The following is a 22,822-nucleotide window of genomic DNA, read 5'->3' as shown; positions in this document are numbered from 1 at the left end:
TATCATTTATGCTCCAGGGACTGTTTTTAGGGCTTTAGTGATTACATTGGAAGATATGCCATGGGGTTTCCCACTTGGTATCCAGTGAGCGATTTACATGTTCAAAGAGTCCATCAGGCCAGGCGCGGCGGCTCATGGGTGTGGTGGCTCACGCCTGTAATCCCAGCACTTTGGGAGGCTGAGGCGGGTGGATCACAGGGTCAGGAGGTCGAGACCATCCTGGCTAACATGGTGAAACCCCGTCTCTACTAAAAAATACAAAAAGTTAGCCGGGCGTGGTGGCAGGCGCCTGTAGTCCCAGCTACTTGGGAGGCTGAGGCAGGAGAACAGCGTGAACCCCAGAGGCGGAGCTTGCAGTGAGCTGAGGTTGCGCCACTGCACTCCAGCCTGGGCGACAGAGAGGGACTCTGTCTCAAACAAACAAACAAACAAAACAAAAAGCCCCTCAGACTAGGGGGCTTCCAAGTTTACTAGGCCCCACCCTGCCCAGAAGTCAGTATTTTGCAAGGGTGAAGGGAGTAGAACCTCCTACTGCCCCTTGAATTTCTCTGCCAGCAAACTAATGGCCACTGCACAGTTTTTAGCTCCGAGCACTCTTTTCTGTATCCTCACATTTCTCCTTGCACTTCATTTCTTTTCTCCCCTTTTTCTTTTCCTTGGCAAACAGTTCTACTCTAAAGCCATCTTTTCAGATTCCTCTCCTAGCGCCACTCCCAAATATCGTCTGGTTACTAAACCCTCAGGTTCATCCCAGATATCTGAACCAGTCTCAAAATTTTAGCTGGCTGAGATTCCTCCTCTCCCCCATCCTGCTCTGTGTCTGAGGTCACCAGGGCTACCTGTTATTAAATAAGCCCCCTTTCCATTCTCAATTTGTCACTCTGGCCCAGGTCCTCACCTTATCACCACCACTTCCCACCTGCCTCCTCTTGCTGGAGAGCTGCCTCTCTCTCCTTCTGGCACGCACCCACTAAAAATGTTCACCATTTAAATTCTTTGCCTGGGCTCCCTCCTGTACTAAACCCAAGACGCTCTGATTCTATTCTGTTCAGCTGTGCAGTCCAGGGGGCCTCCAAACTGACTGCCAGGCTAAGTCTCTTGGTTTCCCCAGGATCCCCCAAAGGCCCCAGTCAGCTTTTTACCACAGCTTGCTCCTCCCTTCCTCCCTCTCTCCCTCCCTTCTTTCCCTCCTTTCTCCCTCCCTTCTTTCCCTCCTTTCTCCCTCCCTCCCTTCCTCATTCCCCTCCTTTCTTCCTCTCTCCCTCCCTTTCTTCCCCAGTCAGCTTTATCCATAGCTCGCTCCTTCCTCCCTCCCTCCCTTCCTTCCTTCCTTTTTACCACAGCTCCTTCCTTCCCTCTTCCCTCCAAGGCTCAGCCTGTTTTCTTCTTTGATGCTGCCTTCTCTAATCCTGGGGTCTTAGTTTTCCCAGGAGGCAGGCGGAAGGGACAGAGAGGAGGAAATGGCATTTCCTTCAGGCAGAGTTCCTGGTGGACTCCAGTTCTCTGCGTGGAGAAACTCACCTGGCATGGAGCAGGTGCTCAGCTTAGTACAATGAAAAGCGACTGAACGGAAGACTCCTCAAGGAGCCCGTATGGAACAATTTTGGTTCCAACGATCAACCTACATCTCTGAGAAGCCACAGAGCAGGAGGAGGGTCGTGGCAGAGGCCCCTGCGATGTTTCTCCACCCAATGCCTCTCTCCCACCACTTCTAGATTAGAGACACAGCACCTGCCCGCCAGACCCCAAGCTAGAGACACAGCCCACATAACCAGTGAGCAAAATAATTCGTCCTATTTTGCTTAATGTCTTTAAGGAATAAAGATTATAAAATAGTTTCCTAATTTTTAGTTTAGCTGAATAATGGATATCTTTTTTTCAAGGCCCTGAACCAGGAATACTCATTTTCTCATGGTGCTGCAGGGAGGTATTCTACCAATTAAGGCAACAAAAGGATCTTTCTGGCTTTGTAAAAGTCACTTTTACAATATATCCTATTTCAAATATGTGGGAGTATGTGCATTTATGGATACAGAGACTGCACAAAGGATAAGCAATGGGCAAAATATTAATAGAATCTGGGTAAGGGTATATGTGTCTGTACTATTTTTATTTTTATTAATTTTTTTTTAATTTTGAGACGGAGTCTCACTCTGTTTCCCAGGCCAGAGTGTAGTGGCATGATCTCAGCTCACTGCAACCTCCGCCTCCTGGGTTCAAGCGATTTTCCTGCCTCAGCCTCCCAAGTAACTGGAATGACAGGCACCCGCCACCACGCCCGGATAATTTTAGTACTTTTAGTAGAGATGCAGTTTCCCATGTTGGCCAGGCTGGTCTCAAACTCCTGACCTCAAGTGATCCACCCACCTCAGCCTCCCAAAGTGCTGGGATTACAGGCATGAGCCACCATGCCTGGCCCTATTTTTATTTTTTTGTAATTTTTCTGTAAGTTTAAATTTGTTTCCAAAAAAAAAAAAAAATTTATCTTTTCAGAATAGAATCCTCGGTTCTGCCAGTCTGAGTAGAAACAGGAAATCCCACCCAGGTTCCATGAACAATCTTCTTTACACTTTGATTCTGATGAAGCAGGTGGGAAAAGGGGACTTTTGAAGTTCTACTTCCTGTCCTCTGGCCATAAACTTAGATGTGACTCACAGCCTAATTGTGTGTGCAATTCTAAATGGAAAACCTGACTCAAGAGTAGGCCTACAGAAAACCTCAGATCCGCTTCAAAAATTCACCTCCAGTATGCGTGCCTTTTCCCCCCCAACGACCAGCAACACTGGATTCACTGCTCCTTCCTATTTTTGTCAAACTGATGGTTGCAAATGGAAACTTGTTTTGAATTGCATTTAAAATTTTTTATTAATTTTTTTTAAGAGATGGGGGTCTCACTGTGTTGCCCAGGCTGAAGTACAGTGGCTGTTCACAAAAGTGATCACAGTTCACTGTAGCCTCCAACTCCTGAGCTCAAGTGATCCTCCTGCCTTAGCCTCCCAAGTAGCTGGGACTATAGGCACGTATCACTGTGCCTGGCTGCATTTTTTTTTTTTGTTCTTCTTGATTGAGCCTAAAGATTTTTTTCCTTTGAATACTGACTACCTTCATCTTTTGTGTGAGCTGCATGTTTTAATCTTTTGTCTATTTCTCTAATAGGTTGTTGGTCTTTCCTGTGCTGATTTGAAAGACTTAAGTTGTTTAGATTTTAATCTGTTGTCTGTTATAGAGGTTGCGAAACCAATCTATGACGTCTTTTAACTTTGTTTATGGCAGCTTTCACTAGACACACTCAGAGTTTTGACACAGGAAGATGTCTAACTCCTTTCCTTTATGGTTTTTGGGTTTTGTGGCTTACTTGGGAATTCTCTCACCATCCTATCATTATAAAACACGGTCCTTTGGCTTATTTTATAGATTTTTTTAAAAATAAGGTTGTTTATATCATCTGGATTTTATTTTTATATATAGAATGTGGTATGAACTCAACTTTCCCCCCATATGAATACCCAACTGGCCCAACACTATTGAAACATTATCTGATTCAACGCCTCCTCTATCATAAGATTATATTTCCACATATATGAGAGTCTGTTTCGGGACTATTCTCTTCCTCTAATCACTCCACCTATTTGCATGCTAACAGCATTCTGTTTTAATTACCTTTATGCTACGTTTTAAATGGACCAACTCCATTCCTCATTAGTTTTCAAAACTTCCTTGCAGACTATACTTCTAGTTGAACTTTAGAATCAGCTTGTCAAAGCTCCATGAAATACGATCAGTCTTCCTTTTGAGAAGTAGCCCTTTTGCAACACTGAGCCTTCTCATCCTGGAAAATCGTAAGGATTTTCCCTGCCTGTGGCTTTCTTTCAGCTCCACTCCTCATATAGTGTGTAGCAGCCACTCAAAAAATACATGTGGAATAAAAATAAGCTTCATAATTTTTATAATCATTTTACATATATTTTATTAAGATCACTGCTATAGAATTTACAGTTTTTGCTGCTACAATAAAAGGGATACTTTTTCCATTAAATTTCCAAACTGGTTGCTGTTGGCACACAAGAAAGCAACTGTTTTTTGTATGTTTATCTTTTTCTTTTTGAAGAGACAGGGTTTCATTCTGTCATCCAGGTTGGAGTGCAGTGGTACAAGCCTGGAACTCCTCAACTCAGGTGATCCTCCCACCTCAGCCTCCAGAGTAGCTGGGACTACAGGCATGCATTACTGTGCCTGGCTAAATTTTTTTTTTTTACTTTCTGTAGAGATGGAGTCTCACTATGTTGCCCAGGCTGGTCTTGAACTCCTGGGCTCAAGTGATCCTCCCATTTCAGCCTCCCAAGTAGCTGGGATTATAGGTGTGAGCCACCCCGCCTGGTTTGAACTATCACTTCAAATAGTTTCTTAGTTCTCTTGGGAATCCAGTTCAATAATTATACCATCTACAATAATCCCAACTTAGTTTCTTTCTTTCCAATATAAATACACCTCACTTCTTTTTAAAAATGCTTTGCCTTGGCAAGGCCTCCAGAGCTGTTAACACAGCACTGACAGTAGGCATCCTTGATTTTTTCCTATGTAATCTATTACATAAATTACATCAATATCTATGTAAGTAACATGCCATTAAGTATAACTTTCCTTGTAGGTTTGTGATAGATATCCACTAGTAATAATCTACTTTTAACTTGCTAGTAATTTTTCCCCCTAATTATTAATGGGAGCTGCATTTTATTTAATTCTCTTCAGCATCTATCAGCTCGATTTTATGGTTTTTCTTCTTTAATCTGTCAATGTGATGAAATAATAAACACTGGTTAACTGCATGAGTATCTGTGACTGTGGAGGCAGCCAGGTGTGTGCTGAGACCCCGGCTCCACCACTTGCACTGGCTCTGTGGCCATGGCCATGAGTTACTTGACCATACTAAGCTTCAGTTTCTCCTGTCTATAAAGTAGGAATAATATCCAAGGCAAGTAAAGAGGTTGGCCCTGTGTCAGTAAAGAGTGGACCAATAAATATTAGCTCTTATTAATAAGGATAAATTTCCTAATTTGAGCCCGTTACAGGTAAGGTACAGAGAGGATGGTGAGTAAACTCACAGAAACCAACCATCAAAACTGGGATGGATTTCTAATGTTCACATTTCCATGGCTCATGAACCAATGAGGGATCAGGGGTGAGAGGTGTGAACTCCCTGTAAAATGGCACAACATTCTAAGTATATGTGCAGTTTCCTGGCGAGTTCACGGCTTTTTACAAAGGAGTCTATGTCCCAGAAATGTTAACTGTCTGAGGTGGGGAGGGGAAGGAAGCATAAGACAATGGTTAAAGGCAGATTATCACCGAAAGTTAACTGCTGCGTGGGGGAAGCCAGGCACACGCGTCAGAGGACAAGGCCTCCCCTAATGCCTTGGGTTTCAGTAGATGGATGATGCAGAAGGGAATCCCAAAAGAACTTTCCCGCCATTTGTCTTGAGTTCTCTTTCAAAAGTGTAAATATATAACCATATCCCATCTCTGCAGAAATGTACGGACAGACTGCTAACAGCAAGGAAAAAAGGGCAAACACCCAGCACGAGGGTGCCTGGATGGAACGAAAGCTAAGCCTCGTATGGTTCGTGCTTTCGTGGGCTGAGAGAATAAAAAGATGTCACAGACCAGCCCTGGCTGGTATTTTTTGTTTAACTGTTTTTAAGCTAATTGATTTCAAACCAGTTCATCCCCTACACCTCTAGTACCTTTTGTCGCCAACAAATGGTGATCAGATTGACTCAGTGATAAGAAGAAAACTGTGCAGCTGGGCACGGCGGCTCAAGCCTGTAATCCCAGCACTTTGGGAGGCCGAAGCGGGTGGATCACCCAAGGTCAGGAGTTTGAGACCAGCCTGGCCAACATGGTGAAACCCTGTCTCTACTAAAAATACAAAAATTAATCAGGCATGGTGGTGCGCACTTGTAATCCCAGCTACTCGGGAGGCTGAGGCAGAAGAATCGCTTGAACCTGGGAGGTGGAGGTTGCAGTGAGCTGAGATTGCACCACTGCACTCTAGCCTGGGTGACAGGATGAAACCCCGTCTCAAAAAAAAAGAAAACTGTGAATTGTTACGATGGACAAGGAGTGAGCAGGAGCAAAAGAAAATGTGCGGGAAACAGGGCAGACACTAGGTAGGGCTAGGGAGTTCCCAGCTTTTTTATAAAGGGGTCTATGCCCAGGAAGGGCTGGAGAAGAAATAGATGCAGATCCGGCCGGGCGGGGTGGCTCAAGCCTGTAATCCCAGCACTTTGGGAGGCCGAGACGGGCGGATCACGAGGTCAGGAGATCGAGACCATCCTGGCTAACCCGGTGAAACCCCGTCTCTACTAAAAAATACAAAAAACTAGCCGGGTGAGGTGGCGGGCGCCTGTAGTCCCAGCTACTCCGGAGGCTGAGGCAGGAGAATGGCGTAAACCCGGGAGGCGGAGCTTGCAGTGAGCTGAGATCTGGCCACTGCACTCCAGCCTGGGCTACAGAGCGAGACTCCGTCTCAAAAAAAAAAAAAAAAAAAAAAAAAAAATAGATGCAGATCCAAAGACATGGCCTTTGGACTTCAGGGAGAGCACAAAAAGGCACCACTCCAGCAACACTTGGGTTCTTCGACTGTGCTTCAGGTATTAAAAATGATTGATATTAATTTTTTCTAAGACATGTTTACAGAAAAAAACTCATAAAAGTTCAAATATAATTACCTTTGTTTCTTTCTGTATGGGACTCCGCAATTTTTGTCCAGTTTGAGGAGTTTGGGATTAGGGAACACGACTCTACTATGCCAATATACCACTCCTCTAACAGGGGTCACAAAAACACTTAGAGAAAAGCAACAAATACCTTCTTACCTGCCTAGGTGTTCAGAGCTCGGGCTGACCAGGTACATTAGATTCCTGAGGGTATGCAGTGGTTGTAACTGATCTAAATTTACATGCTAAAAAAAAAAAAAAGAATTGGTTAATATTTTCAATTATTTAACGAAGTAAAAATTAGTTCACAACCTATTTTTCATACCTGAGAAAAACAAAGGTAAAGAATATTTGCATTCAGTTTCTTCACTGCTCGAGTAAATTTCTGCTTGCTTAGATTTTCGCCACAAAATTCACTGTAAAACAAATATACAATTTATAAAGTTGTATTTTTTTGAGAAAATTGTTAAGATTTCCATTTACAGTACAATTAGGTATAGCACATACTCTGTGCCCTTTGACTCCTTAGTAAACTGCACTTAAGGACTTTTTAAGAAAACACCATTCCCCTCAGAGAACAATTACACTGCACCTATACACATTACGAAGGCACATACCCTTTGACCAAGCAATTCCACTTCAGGACATTTATTCTACACAAATATCTGCACACTAATGAAATGAAAAATGTACAAGATTATTTCTTGAAGCATCAACAGCAGACTGGTAAGATCTTGACACCTGTACAGAAAGGTAAACTATACAACTGTCATCTGCTTTATGCAGAATGGCAGTCAGAGGCTTACAACAGCCCTATGAGGCCCACAAGATTTGCACCCCATCTTCTTCTCTGCCCTCGTTATTCTATCCAGGACTTTGCAGCTGCCATTCTTTTTGCCCACAGCCTCTTTCCTTAGGGGTCCACACAGCCTGCTTACTCCCTCCCTCCCTCAGTTCCCCTATGACCACACAGCTGCCCACTCAAACGCAGCAAGCCCCTCTCACCACATTCTCTTTCTCTTACCTTTTTTGTTTTTTAGGCAGGGTCTCACTCTGTCACCCAGGCTGGGGTGCACTGGCGTGATCACAGCTCACTACACCCTGTAGCCTCAATCTCCTGGGCTCAAGTGATCCTCCCACCTCAGCCTCCCGAGTAGCTGGGACTACAGGTGTGTGTCACCACACCCAGCTAATTTTTTTTTTATTTTTAGTAGCAACAAGGTCTCACTATGTTTCCCAGGCTGGTCTCAAACTCCCGAGCTTAAGTGATCCTCCTGCCTCAGCTTCCCAAAGTGCTGGGATTACAGGCAGGCATGAGCCACCATACCTGGCCCTCTCATCCTGTTTTAATGTTCTCCACAGCACTTACTGCCATGTGACGTGCTGTTCATTTGTTTACTATTTATGCTGGGCCCTCCATGAAAATGTGAGCTCCAAGAGGGCAGGGATTATTTTTTTGGTCACCAATGTATCCTCCAGTGCTGGCACACAGTAGGTACTTCATAAATGTTACATACCTAAAAATTTTTAAAGCACAGTGTATAACACCACAGTATAGCATACTACCATCTGTGTTTATTTAAAGGGGAAAGATGATGGCCGGGTGCAGTGGCTCACGCCTGTAATTCCAGCACTGTGGGAGGCAGAGGAGGGCAGATCACTTGAGCCCAGGAGTTCAAGACCAGCCTGGGTAACATAGGGAGACCCTGTCTCATACAAAAAAATACAAAACAAATTAGCCAGGTGTGGTAGCGTGCGCTGTAGTCCCAGCTACTCGGGAGGCTGAGGTGCGAGGATCGCTTGGGCCTGGGGCGGGATGGAAGTTGCAGTGAGCTGAGAGAGCGCCACTGCACTCCAGCCTGGGCGACAGAGTGAGACCCTGTCTCAAGAAAAAAGAAGAAAGCAAACTTTTAGTTTTTAAAAAAAATTAAAAAGAATTTTTTTTAAGTGGGAGAAGACAGTAATAATATGTTTATATATGCTTGAAATGCAATGATAGCTGGAGGGTAGTAGGAAGGTTGTAGTGCAAACTGGGTAGACTGTATATCTTTAAATTTTTTGAATTTTATTTATTTACTTTTGAGACGGAGTCTCACTCTGACACCCAGGCTGGAGTGCAGTGGTGTGATCTTGGCTCACTGCAACCTCCAGCTCCCAGGTTCAAGGGAGTCTCCTGCCTCAGCCTCCAAATTGCTGGGATTACAGGCACAGGCCACCACGCCCAGCTAGTTTTTGTATAAATGTTTTGAATTTTAAACCATGGGAGTTTTTCATTAAGAAAAAAACAACAACAAACAAAAAGAATTCAGGGCAGGGCACAGTGGCTCACCTGTAATCCCAGCACTTTGGGAGACCAAGGCAGGCGGATCACTTGAGGTCAGGAGTTCAAGAGCAGCCTGGCCAACATGGCAAAACACCCCTCACTCCTAAAAATACAAACATTAGCCAGGCGTGGTGGTGGGTGCCTGTAACCCAGCTACGCAACAGGCTGAGGTGGGAGGATTGCCTGAAACTGTGAGGGGGAGGTTGCAGTGAGCAGAGATTGTGCCACTGCACTCTGGCCTGGGCGACAGAGCGAGACTGTCTCAAAACAACAACAACAACAACAAACCAAAGAATTCAACAGCTACAATTTAACACATGAGGATCTGCAGCAAACCCTCTGAACATCCTGGTACTCCCCTTTATATTCTCTGTGATCTTCTCGAAGGCTTCATGTACAATTGTAAGATAATGAAACTAATCTGCACATAAGGCTTTTGAAATTAATCTCAATATTTCAATCTGACCTTCTTTGTCTTGATAATACTTACATTCTTATTTTTGGTTTACTGGAATAAATATGGACAAGATAGAAACCCGAAAGAGCCATGATAAAGATGACATTACCACCTTCAATTACTTGCCTGTTGCACAGCTTTTTGGGAAGATTTACATCAAGTATATGAGACAGAATGTTGACCAGCTGAGTTGCATAGCACAGCGCAGCACTGATGGTGTAGGCAGGGTTACTCTGCTCCATGTCTGCAGTAGGAAAACAACCACCATGTACAAAACCTTAATTCCAGCAAAACTACTAATGAGCCAAGAGTTTATCATTTATGATTTTATCACGATAGCACTGTTACGTTTTAGTGCTTACTCAATAGATGCTCCATGACCAGACATAAATAGTCCCTTATTTGTATTTTTTTTTTTTTTTTGCTGAGAGCAATGTAACAGGGCAAATGGGCCTAAATAGACCCAGCATAAATGAAATTAACGTCTGACCTGCGTGAACCTGATAATGTAATGTCAAAACAATAAAGGCCCAACTCGAATGGCACCTCCCCAGAAAGGCCTCTCCTGACAACCCTACGGAAGAGTCATCCCTTCCTCTGTACCCCACCCCACCCAAGGATGCTCCCCTAGTTCCTTCCACGGCACCCACTCAATGGACAGCACCTTGATCATTTACTTGCTTCCTACCTTTCTCCCCTGAGAAGGGCAAAGGGCCACATCTGTCTCGGTCACCTTTTTATCTCCAGCACCCGGCAATGTGCGTAACACAAAGCATGAGCTCACTAAATATTTACTGAGTGACTAAATGAACAATCTTTCTCCACCAAAGAGAAACTGCAGGGGTCTTAAAGGGTTTTTCCATCGGGGCCTTTCAATCTCCATTTAGGACTACTAAAACACGTTACAAAGTTATACTCTAAAAATACGGGTCTCAACAGGTGAAATATACTTTTTTAAATAATGTCTTCTTGCATAAACAAGGCAATATTAACCCCCAAAAGATGAGACATCTAAAAAATGTTTTCAGTCCATCAAGTGATGAATAAACAACATGTGGCTTATCCACACAATGGAATATTATTCAACCATGAAAAGGAATGAAACACTATACATATCATGCGGATGAACCTTGAAAACATTATGCTAAGTGAAAGAAGTCTGACACAAAAAGCTATATATTCTGTGATTCCATTTATATAAGTTGCCCAGAACAGGCAAATCTACAGACACAGAAAGCGATGTGTGGCTGCCAGGAGCTGAGGGGAAGGGAGAGTGGGGGAATGTGACACTTTCATGCCATGGGGTTTCTGTCTGGGATGATCAAAATGTTTTGAAACAACACAGAGGTGATGGGAGCACAGTGCTGTGAATGTACTAAATGCCCCTGAATTGTTCACTTGAAAGTTATTCATTTTGTTATGTCAATTTTACCTATAACTATCTCTCTCTATACATTTCAAAGGATATGCTGCTTCTCACCAGGCCCCTGGGTTGTTTTCTTCTCCTCCACCCAGCTGTAGTAGGCAGAGTAGTCCCCATTGTTAGGGAGGCTAATCCAAGGCCCTGTAATGCTGATGCTGGTGTCTCCGTTGTGGTCGTCACAGACCCATCGTCCTGAGAGGTAAGTTGTCCTCCGGGCTTCGGCGAGCTTGCTCACAGTGCTGGAGGTCATGGCACTGTCACTCTCTGAAGACACATCTGCGGGGTCTCTACAAGTAGGAAGACACATACGGATTTCGAGAGAGGGTTTTAAGGGCATGCAACAGACCTGCGAGACATGCTAGAACATCGAAAAGCTGCCTATGAGCACGGGAATTTTACATTACATTTTTATTTTTTATGTTTAGAGATGGGTGTCACTCTGTTACCCAACAGGGAGCGCAGTGACAGAGGCAATCATAGCTCACTGCAGCCTTGACTCCTGGACTCCAGAGATCCTCCTGCCTCAGCCTCCTAAGGAGCTGGGACTACAGGTACCTACCACATCTGGCTAACTTAAAAAAATTTTTTTTGTAGAGATGGGGTCTCACTTTGTTGCCCAGGCTGGTTGTGAACTCCTGGCCTCAAGCAATCCTCTGAAAGTGCTGAGACTATAATCATGAGCTACCGTGACCAGCCAAAGTGCAAATATTTCAGTTGTGAGCCACCATGCCTGGCCAGGAATTTAACTGGAATATATGTAGAAAAGAGCTCGCCATCAGAGAGGAAGATCAAACCAGCTGTATGTGAGGAAGACGGAACCATGAGGTAGGGCTGAACATATTAGGTTCTCAAACTACTTGGTCTCAACACCTCTCTACATGCTTAAAACACTTTGGAATCCCAAAGAACTTTTGTTTATATGGGTTAGATTACTGATACTTACTGAAGTAGAAATACTGAGAAAAACATAAATAATTCATTCAAAAATACCAATAAACCTATTATACATTTTTATGAAAAAAATCTTTTTCAAAACAAAAAATTAGTAAAGAGTGAAACTGTTCTACATTTTTAAAACTCCCTTTAATACTCAAGTCTTTCTGTTGTTCTTTCAAGTAAAAATAGCATCCCACAAAAACAGCAGCTAGTTCAGCATGCAGCTCAGTCTCTCAAGTGCTTTTCCTCGAGCCAGCAATGGTACTTCAGTGTGCAGCACAAGGGCCTTACACATGCTTCCCATGCCACAGCCAGCCCCGTATTCACAGGTTCCATGTCTCGAACTAACCAAGGGCCGAAAATATTCAGGGGGGGAAAAAAGAAAATAAACAATAGGGCTAGGTGCGGTGAGACTCACATCTGTAATCCCAGCACTTTGGGAGGCTGAGGTGGGCAGATCACTTGAGGTCAGGAATTCGAGACCAGCCTGGCCAACAGAGTGAAACGCCATTGCTACTAAAAATACAAAAATTAGCTAGGTGTGGTGGTGGGCGCCTGTAATCCCAGCTACTCGGGAGGCTAAGGCGGGAGAATTGCTTGAACCTGGGAGGCAGAGGTTGCAGTGAGCCAAGATCATGCCACTACACTCCAGCCTGGGTGACAGAGCGAGACTCCATCTCAAAATAAAAAACAAAAACAAAAACCAAGAACAACAAAAAATAACAACAAGCCACTATGATGGCTCATGCCTGTAATTCCAGCACTTTCGAAGGTCAAGGCAGGTGGACTGCCTGAGCCCAGGAATTCAAGGTTATAATGAGCTATGATCACACCACTGTGCTCCAGCCTGGGCAACAGAATGAGACTCCCTCTCAAAACTCCCTCTCAAATAAAAAAGCAAAAAAACCAAACCCACCATAAGAAGTCACAGCAGGTACAAACGCACTGAGGGGGAAGAACATAGTGTGCCTGGGGAACAGAGATGTTCAGTGTGGCTGGTGTGTGGGATGCACAAGGGAAGTGCCAGGAGACGGTACTGGGAAAGCAGGTAGGAAGCAGGCAGACTGGGAAGGGCCTTCTGTGCTGCACCAAATTTAGATTCTGTCCTCTCGGCCAGGGGTTCTTCATATCTTTCCTTCTGCCACAACATACGTGTAAGATAACTGCTACCGCCTGTCGCAGATAAGACTGTGGCCAGTTATGAGCTGTACTGCTATGTCTCCCTTCTCCCACAAGAAGTTGAGAGAAATGAAAACAAGAAACCTTATTAGAAGGATAACTTTAAAACCACCAATTTCTTTTAAAAAAAAATTAATGGCATATAATAATATACACTAAATAAAATATTAAAACAGCACAGAAATAGTTTTTTTTTCACGTTTTCTCTTCGTGTATTTTCTTTTTGAAAAAATGTCAGCCTTACAGAAAAGTTGCAAGAATTTTAAAGTTTCCCTGTATACACTTTGCTCAACTTCCCCAAAGTATCAATTCAGGAAAATATTACACAATAATCACAACCAGATAATTAGCACTGCTACAACACTATTAACTAATTTATAGACCTTATTCAATTCTCTCCAACTGTCCTGCTAATATCTCTTTTGGGGTTCAGGATCCAAGATCACACATTGCACTCAGCTGTTAGTCTCCTAAAAACTTTCTATTCTGCTCTATTTTGAATCTACCTTTTTATTTTTCTATTTGCCAACTCTTACTAATGACAAAATATTTAGAGCCAGAGAGCCGCTTCTCAAGCTGGAAGCAGCCGTCAGTCTTTTTGGTTTTTAGGAAGCCAACTCTGGTAACAGACTAAAGGACGGACTGGAGAGAATAATTATGAAACTAGCAACAGTCCAGTGAGTGTCAGTTTCCAGGAAAAGGTGCTGGAGAGTGAGAGCAGTCAGAAGAGACAGGAAAATCCTCAATAGAGCAGTCTGGTGGCTTGTGGTTGAATAAAATGGAAGCCTTCGGTGGTAGTTTCCAAATCTGCTGACCAGCAGCAGCATCAGGGAAGTGTAAAGATACAGAAGTATTACAAGATGGACTGGGAGGGTGGAGGGGTGCCCTCTGGAACCTCTATTTCTCAGATGAACAGCCAGATGGGGGAATCACTGTCCTGTCCATCCCACCAGAGGTTATCCATGCACTACCGCCTAAGACTAAAGTCACAGTATTCAGTGCTCGATAACAGTTAACACAATCAGCAGCAGTCACCAGGAAAAGTCTAAGTCAACATGTAGTGCCCACCATATCGGAGACCCCAAGCTCCAGATGTTTTCTTATATATTTGGTCATGATTTCTCTGTGAAAAAGGCATTTTTAAATCTCCATTTATCAGACAAGGTAATCAAGATTTTGAGGTCCAAGAACATGCCCCACAACACACAACGAATAAATGGCCCAATATCGCCCATCAGATGGTTCTTTGTTTATTTGAGACAGAGTCTCGCTCTGTCACCCAGGCTGGAGTGCAGTGGCACAATCTTAGCTCACTGCGACCTCGGCCTCCGGGTTCAGGTGATTCTCCTGCCTCAGCCTCCCAACTGGTTGGGACTACAGGCATGCGCCACCACGCCTGGCTAATTTTTGTATTTTTAGTAGAGGCAGGGTTTCACCATGTTGGCCAGGTTGGTCTCAAACTCCTGACTTGAGGTGATCCGCCTGCCTCGGCCTCCCAAAGTGCTGGGATTATAGGCATGAGCCACCACTACCAGCCATTAGATGGTTCTTAATCAAGAGTGAGTCAGCACCTCATCTAGAAGCTCCAGGAGAGTACACAAGCCTGGGCCCCACCCCTCGCCTGGCTGCCTCCCCAGCTCTGTGCAGTGCGTACTGTTTGTTGAAGCAGATAAGACTTATGTTCCATCACCAGGAAAACCAATGACCCTAGAATAAGGCCCAATAAATGAGGTAATGACATACTTTAAAAAGTATTTGGAACTTGATCTATTCCTGGAGTCAAAAGACTTGCTTAATGTACCTCACACCAGTCTTTACTTCCTCGATTGGAAAAATGACAGAGGTGAGCTCTAATATATGGGATCGTCGAAGATTTGCCAGACGCTCATAATGACTTCTTAAGTCAATGGTCTTTTTTTCTACCAGGTCACCAAGTTTGCGATTATGCCTCTGAATCTTCTCCTTTTTCTCTTGGTGCCGTTGTGCTCGACTGTAAAGCTTCTGATTCTTTTCCTTGGTTTTGAGAAGGCCTTCAGAATCTAAAATAAATAAATCACACCCAACAATTATCTTTGCAAACAGTTCCTGTGTACTGCAGAGCTCCGCCCTGCAAGCACACGTGTTTTCCCTTGCAATCTAAACTGAAAGAAAAACCTCCATAAAATCAACTAATGTTCACTAAGTGGAAATTCGGAGAGTTTAGTTCAAGTAGATATTACACATAAAGCAAAGAGAATCATGATTAAAATGACTCGGGATCTCTATTTGTAATCACCATTAGTAAAAGGAGTCACTCAACTACTATTGAGTTTAAGTTTAGCACAGGAAGGACCTAATTTTCCTACAGTGCGCACCAAAGAATAGTCGTGTTGGGCAGAAAAGAGATCTAATTCAAGTTTGAAAAACTTACTGGCTATCTGATTTCCTTACAAACTTCTTAGGTGTGCCTTGGGCTATCATCAGAGAACCCAGGTATAATCTCACAGCAGGTGGTCATCCAGTAGAGGAGAAGGGCAACAGAAACAGCCCAAGAGCTCTGCAAAGTCACAGTGGAGTGTGGCAGCCACCAGCAGGGTGGGTGGGAACATATCTGGTGAGGTATCCAGAACACACATGCCCAGCATTTTAAGCGCTGGTCACACAACCATGAGGAGACATACACTCGTCCTGTCAGACGTAGGTTCTTTCTGTGGAGTTCCTTCGGGTTCTGGATCTTACACCTGCTAGGGCTGCTGGGCTGTAGCTAAACTTCACTTGAATGACAAAAACAAGCTGTCAACTTTCAGACAGATACCTAGGAGCTGCTTAGGCAACTTAAACCCAAGTTCAAAATCAAGTTCATTATTTTTCCAGGAACATCTTTTCCAGTTTCCCTACTTCAAGATTATGTTTGACTTGTCCACTGCCTAATCAACCCCTTGATGGTCAATTCCATTCCCAGTCCAAGTCTTTCTATCGAGGCCTTTCTTTTCATTCCTACTATCACAATCCTAGTTAATGCTCACCAACACTCTGCCTATCTCCAGCATGGCTCAACTCCAAGCCTTCATGCCCTTTCACTTGCTCAATCTTTACAAATTATAGTCAATGCTCAGTGTTTCTCCACTGCCTGTCTAACACAGAGCAAACCCCTCAGCCTCAAGGCCTCCTCCAAATTGGTACATATCCCACAGTTCCCCTCTGCATACCCTTCGCTCTAGCTGTACTCAACTGCAACATATTTCAAATCCTTTCTGTAAGATGGAACCACCTGAATGCATGGATGGATGAATGCTGAACCAGTCATCACTCCCTAACTCTCAGGCTATCTATTTGCTCCTGTTTTCTAAATGTTCGAATTTTACTCATTCAGGGAGGCCCCCCTCCATAAACATTCCCTAGACCTTTTGCTCCTTGGCACCCTACGGTAATGTGTTAGGACTCTTCTGATGGCACATAGCTCTTGGTTCCTCACATGAGGTCCCACCGAAGCCTTGCTGTCTCCTAACTAGGGTATAAAAGGCACCTGATAAATGTCTGTGGGTCCCAATCACCCTCCCACCCTCTTTCACTGAGCACCACTGAACTTAGGTATTTGGTTGCATGTATGAGATTTCTGACAGTTTTTTATTTGAGATGGAGTTTCGCTCTTGTTGCCCAGGCTAGAGTGCAGTGGCACAATCTCGGCTTACTGCAACCTCCACCTCCCGGGTTCAAGTGATTCTCCTGACCCAGCATCCCGAGTAGCTAGGATTACAGGCACAGGCCACCACACCCAGCTGATTTCTGTATTTTTAGTAGAGATGGAGTTTGACCATGGCTGATCTCGAACTCCTGACCTCAATGTGATCTGCCCGCGTTGGCCTCCCAAAGTGCTGGGATTATAGGCGTGAGCCACTGCACCTGGCCGATTTCTTATAGTTTTGAAACAACTATCAGCCAGGTGTGGTGATGGGTGCTTGTAATCCCAGCTACTTGGGAGGCTGAGGCAAGAGAATTGCTTGAACCTGAGAGGTGAAGATTGCAGTGAGCCGAGATCGTGCCACTGCACTCCAGCCTGGGCGACAGAGCGAGACTCCATCTCAAAACAACAACATCTCTTTGCCATCCTGCTCAATGTGAATGTCCTAAAGGTTCAGTCTCTTGGTTCCATCACGTGCTAACTCATTTTCATTATCTTTACCGAGCTCTTTACAAGTGCTGAAATGAATCTATCCAGCCATGATCCTGAGTCATACAGTGGTCAAAATTTTTGGGGAGGATCCATTTCAAATTTATTATCATGACCACTCGCAGGTGGCAGGAAATCATCAGTCACCGCATTTGCACTCAGTGCAGACTCAGCACCCAGTCATCCTCTCTCCCCACCATCTCCCCATAAACATCAAAATGTTTGGTGCTGTATAATCTACTCTTGCTTCTTTAGATAAGTAACTCTGACTACAGCACAGATCAACTCAACACTGCAATTGCATATAACCTAACTTCCCTATCTATGCCCTATCTGTATTATACCATATATCATGAAATCTTAAGTCAAAAGATTCTAGAGAAATAATTCATCAGTCTCTACAATTTATAATGTGTGCCCTTTCGTGAATACATGGCGTAATTCAACAACAAGGCTCTTAAGCATGAGTCCAAGCATAGTTTCTGGAATCCATTAACACCTTTAAAATTGTTTGCAAATTTTGTAAGTCTGGTCTAGAGGGTGGGAAGGAGACTACATGTACATTCTAAAAGAGCAACAGTTCCCAACCCTGGCAGGTCATCAGAACCACGTGGAGTAGTACTACTCAAAGTGTGGCTTCTAGACCTGGGCCCATCTGTAAACTGTTACCGGTCATGAGGAGAGGAGGACAGAAATACAGAGTAAGCACATGGAAGCTATTTTCTTCAACATGGCGATCTGACATTGCCATAACATTCAAGCATGTGATCATTTTCCTAAGTCCAGGATAGATCCTAGGGTTCTCTCTCTAGATTTTAAAAGGGTCACCAGGTAACTGATGATTTGCTAGGGATGGAAACCACTGTTATAGGGTCCACTCCTTTAGATCTATGTCTAATTCTTTGTGGTGGTTGTTTTTGTTTTTGGGAGTTAGGAATGTGTTACAAAGAGCTGATCAGGGCTTTTAACTTGCTCATCAGAGAAACACACATGCTCAGTAAATTCAGCAATTTCAGGAGGTTCACAGATGCCCGGTGACAAAGCCCTGAATATCACGGGAAGATGAGAAGAGGGTGAACTAATGTTAAGGAATGGGTTTTTATGTTGCTACTGAACCAGAGCCTTTGGAGAATGCATACAAGACTGGGTGGAAAGTAGGTTCTATATAGTTCTGTGCACTGTTCACTGAGCTGCCCTAATTGTCTAGTTTAGTAATCCCGTGAAACTCCACGTGAGCACTTTATTAGGACAAATGTTTTCAGCAGAGGCTTTACACCATTACATGTCACTATAAAAGACTTGCTTCTGGAAGCAATGAGTAGACAAGAAACAGAATTCACGAGGTCTGATGGTGACTCATTCTAAACTTTAAACAGTGATCTTCAGAAATTCATGGACTGCAGCTTGCTGCTGGCGCTCATTTAATGTTACATAAACACGCTCTTTGAGTCTGAAGTAAATCTGATTTTCAATGTGAAAATAAAATATAAAAACTGTTTTTGCCCGGGAGGCAGAGCTTGCAGTGAGCTGAGATTGCGCCACTGCACTCCGGCCTGGGTAACAGAGCGAAAATAAAAAACAAAAAAAACCTGTTCTTGGAGTTACTTCTAAACAGAACTTGTCTCTAACCCTAATGTAACAGAAATGCATATGATGTTACATTAGGATTAGAAACAAGAGTATTCCTGGGGCAAGTGGGAAATGGGTTAAGGATGTAGGATTTCTAAGAGAATTCATTTTGACAGCGACCTATGATAAAGTATAAAGTGTACAAATATGAGGTAAAATTAATACAGATTACAATGTGGAGACTCACTAAGGGAAAAACAACAAAAACAACAAAAACAACATTCTGTGCTTCTGGCATGAGCCAATAGTTATTACAAGTGAGTACCAAGTTAGACTCTGAGCTTCCTGGTAGCCAAGGCAAATAGGAACATATATTCCTTAACTTTTTTTTTTTTTTGAGACTGAGTTTCGCTCTTGTTGCCCAGGCTGGAGTGCAATGGCATGATCTCGGCTTACCACAACCTCTGCCTCCCGGGTTCAAGCGATTCTCCTGCCTGAGCCTCCCAAGTGACTGGGATTACAGGCGCCTGCCACCACGCCTGGCTAAGTTTTGTATTTTTGGTAGAGACAGGGTTTTGCCATGTTGGCCAGGCTGGTCTCGAACTCCTGACCTCAGGTGATCCACCCACTTCAGCCTCCCAAAGTGCTGGGATTACAGGCATAAGCTACCATGCCTGGCTAACTTTTTTAATTGAGAAAAGAATCTGGTTATTTAAGGCCTCTATAATTGTGTATTTAATTTTTAAAAATTCATTATACAAATGTTTTACAAGGACAGATGAAGGCGAGTAGCAAAATTCTCCAAGTTGCCACTGCCCCACCCCTCCCTCTCTTTCTGTGTCCCTCTAGTTTATTAATCCCATGAAATTCCACATAGGCACTTTCTAGGGCTGGAAGGAAGGACGCGATATACTTACTTTTCTCCATTTCTTCGTTTCCTTTACATATTGTTTGTTTTAACTGTTCAATCCTCATCTTGCAGGACATTATTTTCCATCTCTGAAAAAAGCATGTAATAAATATCACAAACGTTGGTCTCCTATGATTAATATGATTATCTACCTGGGATCACTGCTTGTTTTCAGATATGTCAGAAAACATAATGAAGAAAAAGACCAATATAATTATGTTTGTTATAGCTTTTGTAACTATGGAACATTACGAAAAACAGAACAATGTTTTTCTAGTTCAATGAAGAGAAAAGAGAAATTAGGCCGGGTGTGGTGGCTCATGCCTGTAATCCCAACACTTTGGGAGGCTGAGGCGGGCAGATCACGAGGTCAGGAGATGAAGATCATCCTGGCCAACATGGTGAAACCCTGTCTCTACTAAAAAAAATACAAAAATTAGCTGGGCATGGTGGCACATGCCTGTAATCCCAGCTACTCGGGAGGCTGAGGCAGGACAATCGCTTGAACCAGGGAGGCGGAGGTTGCAGTGAGCCAAGATCGCGCCATTGTACTCCAGCCTGGCAAGAGTGAGACTCCGTCAAAAAAAAAAAAAAATAAAAAGGAAAGGGAAATTACACGAAAAAAATTCACATAGCTCTTTTGTATGTATCAGTAAGCAAAGAGAAAAAAGTTGAAGGACATTGTCTAAACCCGCTCTACTATACAGCTACTAGCCACATGTGGTTACTTAAAACTCAATTTAAATCAAAAATCAAAAATCAAAAATTCAGTTCCTTACTCACACTGCCCTCATGTCAAATGTCTGACATCACACATGGCTAGTGGCTACTGGACCAAACAGTGCAGATACAGAAGTCAAGCATCATCACATAGGGTCCTACTGACACACGGCTCCAAACCTCTAGTTCTAGTTACTGAGGAGACGGTTAACATAACCGAGTCATCTCACCCAATAAGCAAACAGTACTTGCAAGTTAATAAAAATGGCAAAAAACATTATTTTTTCAGTGCATAACTCAAGTAAGATTTCCTTAAAAAGCCTCAGAAAATTACATGAAACATGAAATTGCCTCTTTATATTACCAGAAGTTAGGTTCAGCATCCCCTAAAGCAGCAGTCCCCAACCTTTCTGGCACCAGGGACAATTGTGGAAGACCATTTTTCCACAGACAGGGTGGGGGATGGTTTACAGGGATGAAACTGTCCCACCTCAGATCATCAGGCTTTAGATTCTCATAAGGAGTGCACAAGCTAGATCCCTCCCATATGCAGTTCATAATGGAGTTTGCATTCCTATGGGAAACTAATGCCACCACTGATCCGACAGGAGGTGGAGCTCAGGCGGTAATGCTCACTCGCCCTACTCACCTCCTGCTCTGTGGCCTGGTTCCTAACAGGCCACAAACCAGTAGCTTGTTGCCTGGGGGTTGGGGACCCCTGCCTTAAAGTGAACAAAGGATCAATAAAAATAGGATCTATGGCCCGGTGCAGTGACTCACACCTGTCATCCTAGACTTTGGGAAGCTGAGGCAGGCACATCACTTGAGCTCAGGAGTTTGAGGCCAGCCTGAACAACATGGTGAAACCCTATCTCTACCAAAAATAAAAAAAATTAGCCAGGTGTGGTGACATGCACCTATAGTACCAGCTACTAGGGAGGCTGAGGTGGGGGAATCGCTTGAGCCCAGGAGGCAGAGGTTGCAGTGAGCCGAGATTGTGCCACGGCACTCCAGCCTGGGTGACAGAGCAAGACTCTATCTCAAAAAAAAAAAAAAAAAAAGAGGGGATCTACTAGTTAGTTAAGAGGGGATCTACTAGTTAGTTAAAAAGAATGAATATTCTCTAATGCCTCTGTAAACGTGGAAAATTAAAAGCTTAAAACAATGCTCAAATGTTTATGGTGTTACACTTATCTAAGTAGTCTGATGGTAAGAGATACAGAACAGATTACAGGGATGTTGTGGTGAGCGAAACTCTAACCTCTAGAATAGAGTCAGACATTCAAAAACAGATCCACAGGGACTGAGGGGTTCAGAAATATATCAGATATGACCAATGCTCAATTTTAAAAGGTAGTAAGAGTCTTTAGAAATGAATATTGAGGTCTTAGATAGAAAAACTAGAAACATGACAGAACTCAGAAAAATCTTCCACAGAACATATTTTGTTTACTAAAACATTCAGAGTTAAAATAAGCAAAATTCACTTCTATCACAAATTTTAAGTATAATGAAATGTATGAATAATGTTTACTGTTGTGAAAAAAAATTACACATTACAGAAGAAAAACAGAAAATGTGACTGTTAGCCTGACTCCTTCCCATTTCTCAGGGGTAATCTTTAAAATTAAAGTTTAATGCGTATCTTTTCAGGGTTTTTTTTTTTTTTTTTTTTTTTTGAGTCGGGGTCTCACTCTGTTGCCCAGGATAGAGTACAGTGGCATGATTACAGCTCACTTCAGTCTTGACCTCCCTGGCTCAAGTGATTCTCCCACCTCAACTTCCTGAGTAGCTGGGACTCCATGCCTGGCTAATTTTTGGTTTTTGTTTGTTTGTTTGTTTTTGTAGATGTGGGGTTTTGCCATGTTTCCAAGGGTGGTTTTGAATTCCTGGGCTCGAGCAGTCCATCTCGGCCTCCCAAAGTGTTGGGATTACAGGCATGCGCCACAACACCCAGCCCAGATTTTATGAGTCTATTTATATTTAAAATACATACTCACATAAATGGACTCATACTTCATCCTAGTTTACTTTTTTTTTCATTAATAAATACAACTTACAACTTGGACATCATTCCACAGCATGTAGACTGACCACATTCTTTTTACCAACTACACAGTATCATTTTTTTTTTTTGAAATGTCTTGCTCTGTCGCCCAGGCTGGAGTACAGTGGCACAATCTCGGCTCACTGTGACCTCCGCCTCCCAGGTCCAAGTGATCCTCCTGCCACGGCCTCCTGAGTAGCTGGGATTACAGGCGTGCGCCACCATGCCCGGCTAATTTTTGTATTTTTAGTAGAAACAGCGTTTCACCATGTTGGTCAGGCTGGTCTCGAACTCCTGGCCTTGTGATCCGCCTGCCTCAGCCTCCCAAAGTGCTGGGATTATAGGCGTGAGCCACCACGCCCAGCTCAGTATAATTTTTTATCTCATCCAGA

General features: G+C 43.5%; 1 protein-coding gene across 1 annotated transcript in view; it reads right to left on the bottom strand.

Annotated features, from left to right (window-relative positions):
- Positions 1 to 22,822, bottom strand: part of ATG14 (autophagy related 14) — a 457,705-nt gene that overhangs the window by 5,002 nt on the left and 429,881 nt on the right. Inside the window, exons 5-10 of the mRNA XM_050798257.1 lie at positions 19,671 to 19,752; positions 14,836 to 15,073; positions 10,977 to 11,206; positions 9,623 to 9,740; positions 7,042 to 7,132; positions 6,876 to 6,961 (exon numbers count right to left, since the gene is read on the bottom strand). Of these exons, the coding sequence (XP_050654214.1) occupies positions 6,876 to 6,961; positions 7,042 to 7,132; positions 9,623 to 9,740; positions 10,977 to 11,206; positions 14,836 to 15,073; positions 19,671 to 19,752 (845 nt within the window). The remainder of the gene's footprint in view (positions 1 to 6,875; positions 6,962 to 7,041; positions 7,133 to 9,622; positions 9,741 to 10,976; positions 11,207 to 14,835; positions 15,074 to 19,670; positions 19,753 to 22,822) is intronic.

The sequence above is a fragment of the Macaca thibetana genome, chromosome 7 (assembly GCF_024542745.1).
Source record: "Macaca thibetana thibetana isolate TM-01 chromosome 7, ASM2454274v1, whole genome shotgun sequence".
NCBI lineage: Eukaryota > Metazoa > Chordata > Mammalia > Primates > Cercopithecidae > Macaca > Macaca thibetana.
Note: the sequence above shows the minus strand (reverse complement) of the source record. Positions and strands in the feature narration are given on the sequence as shown.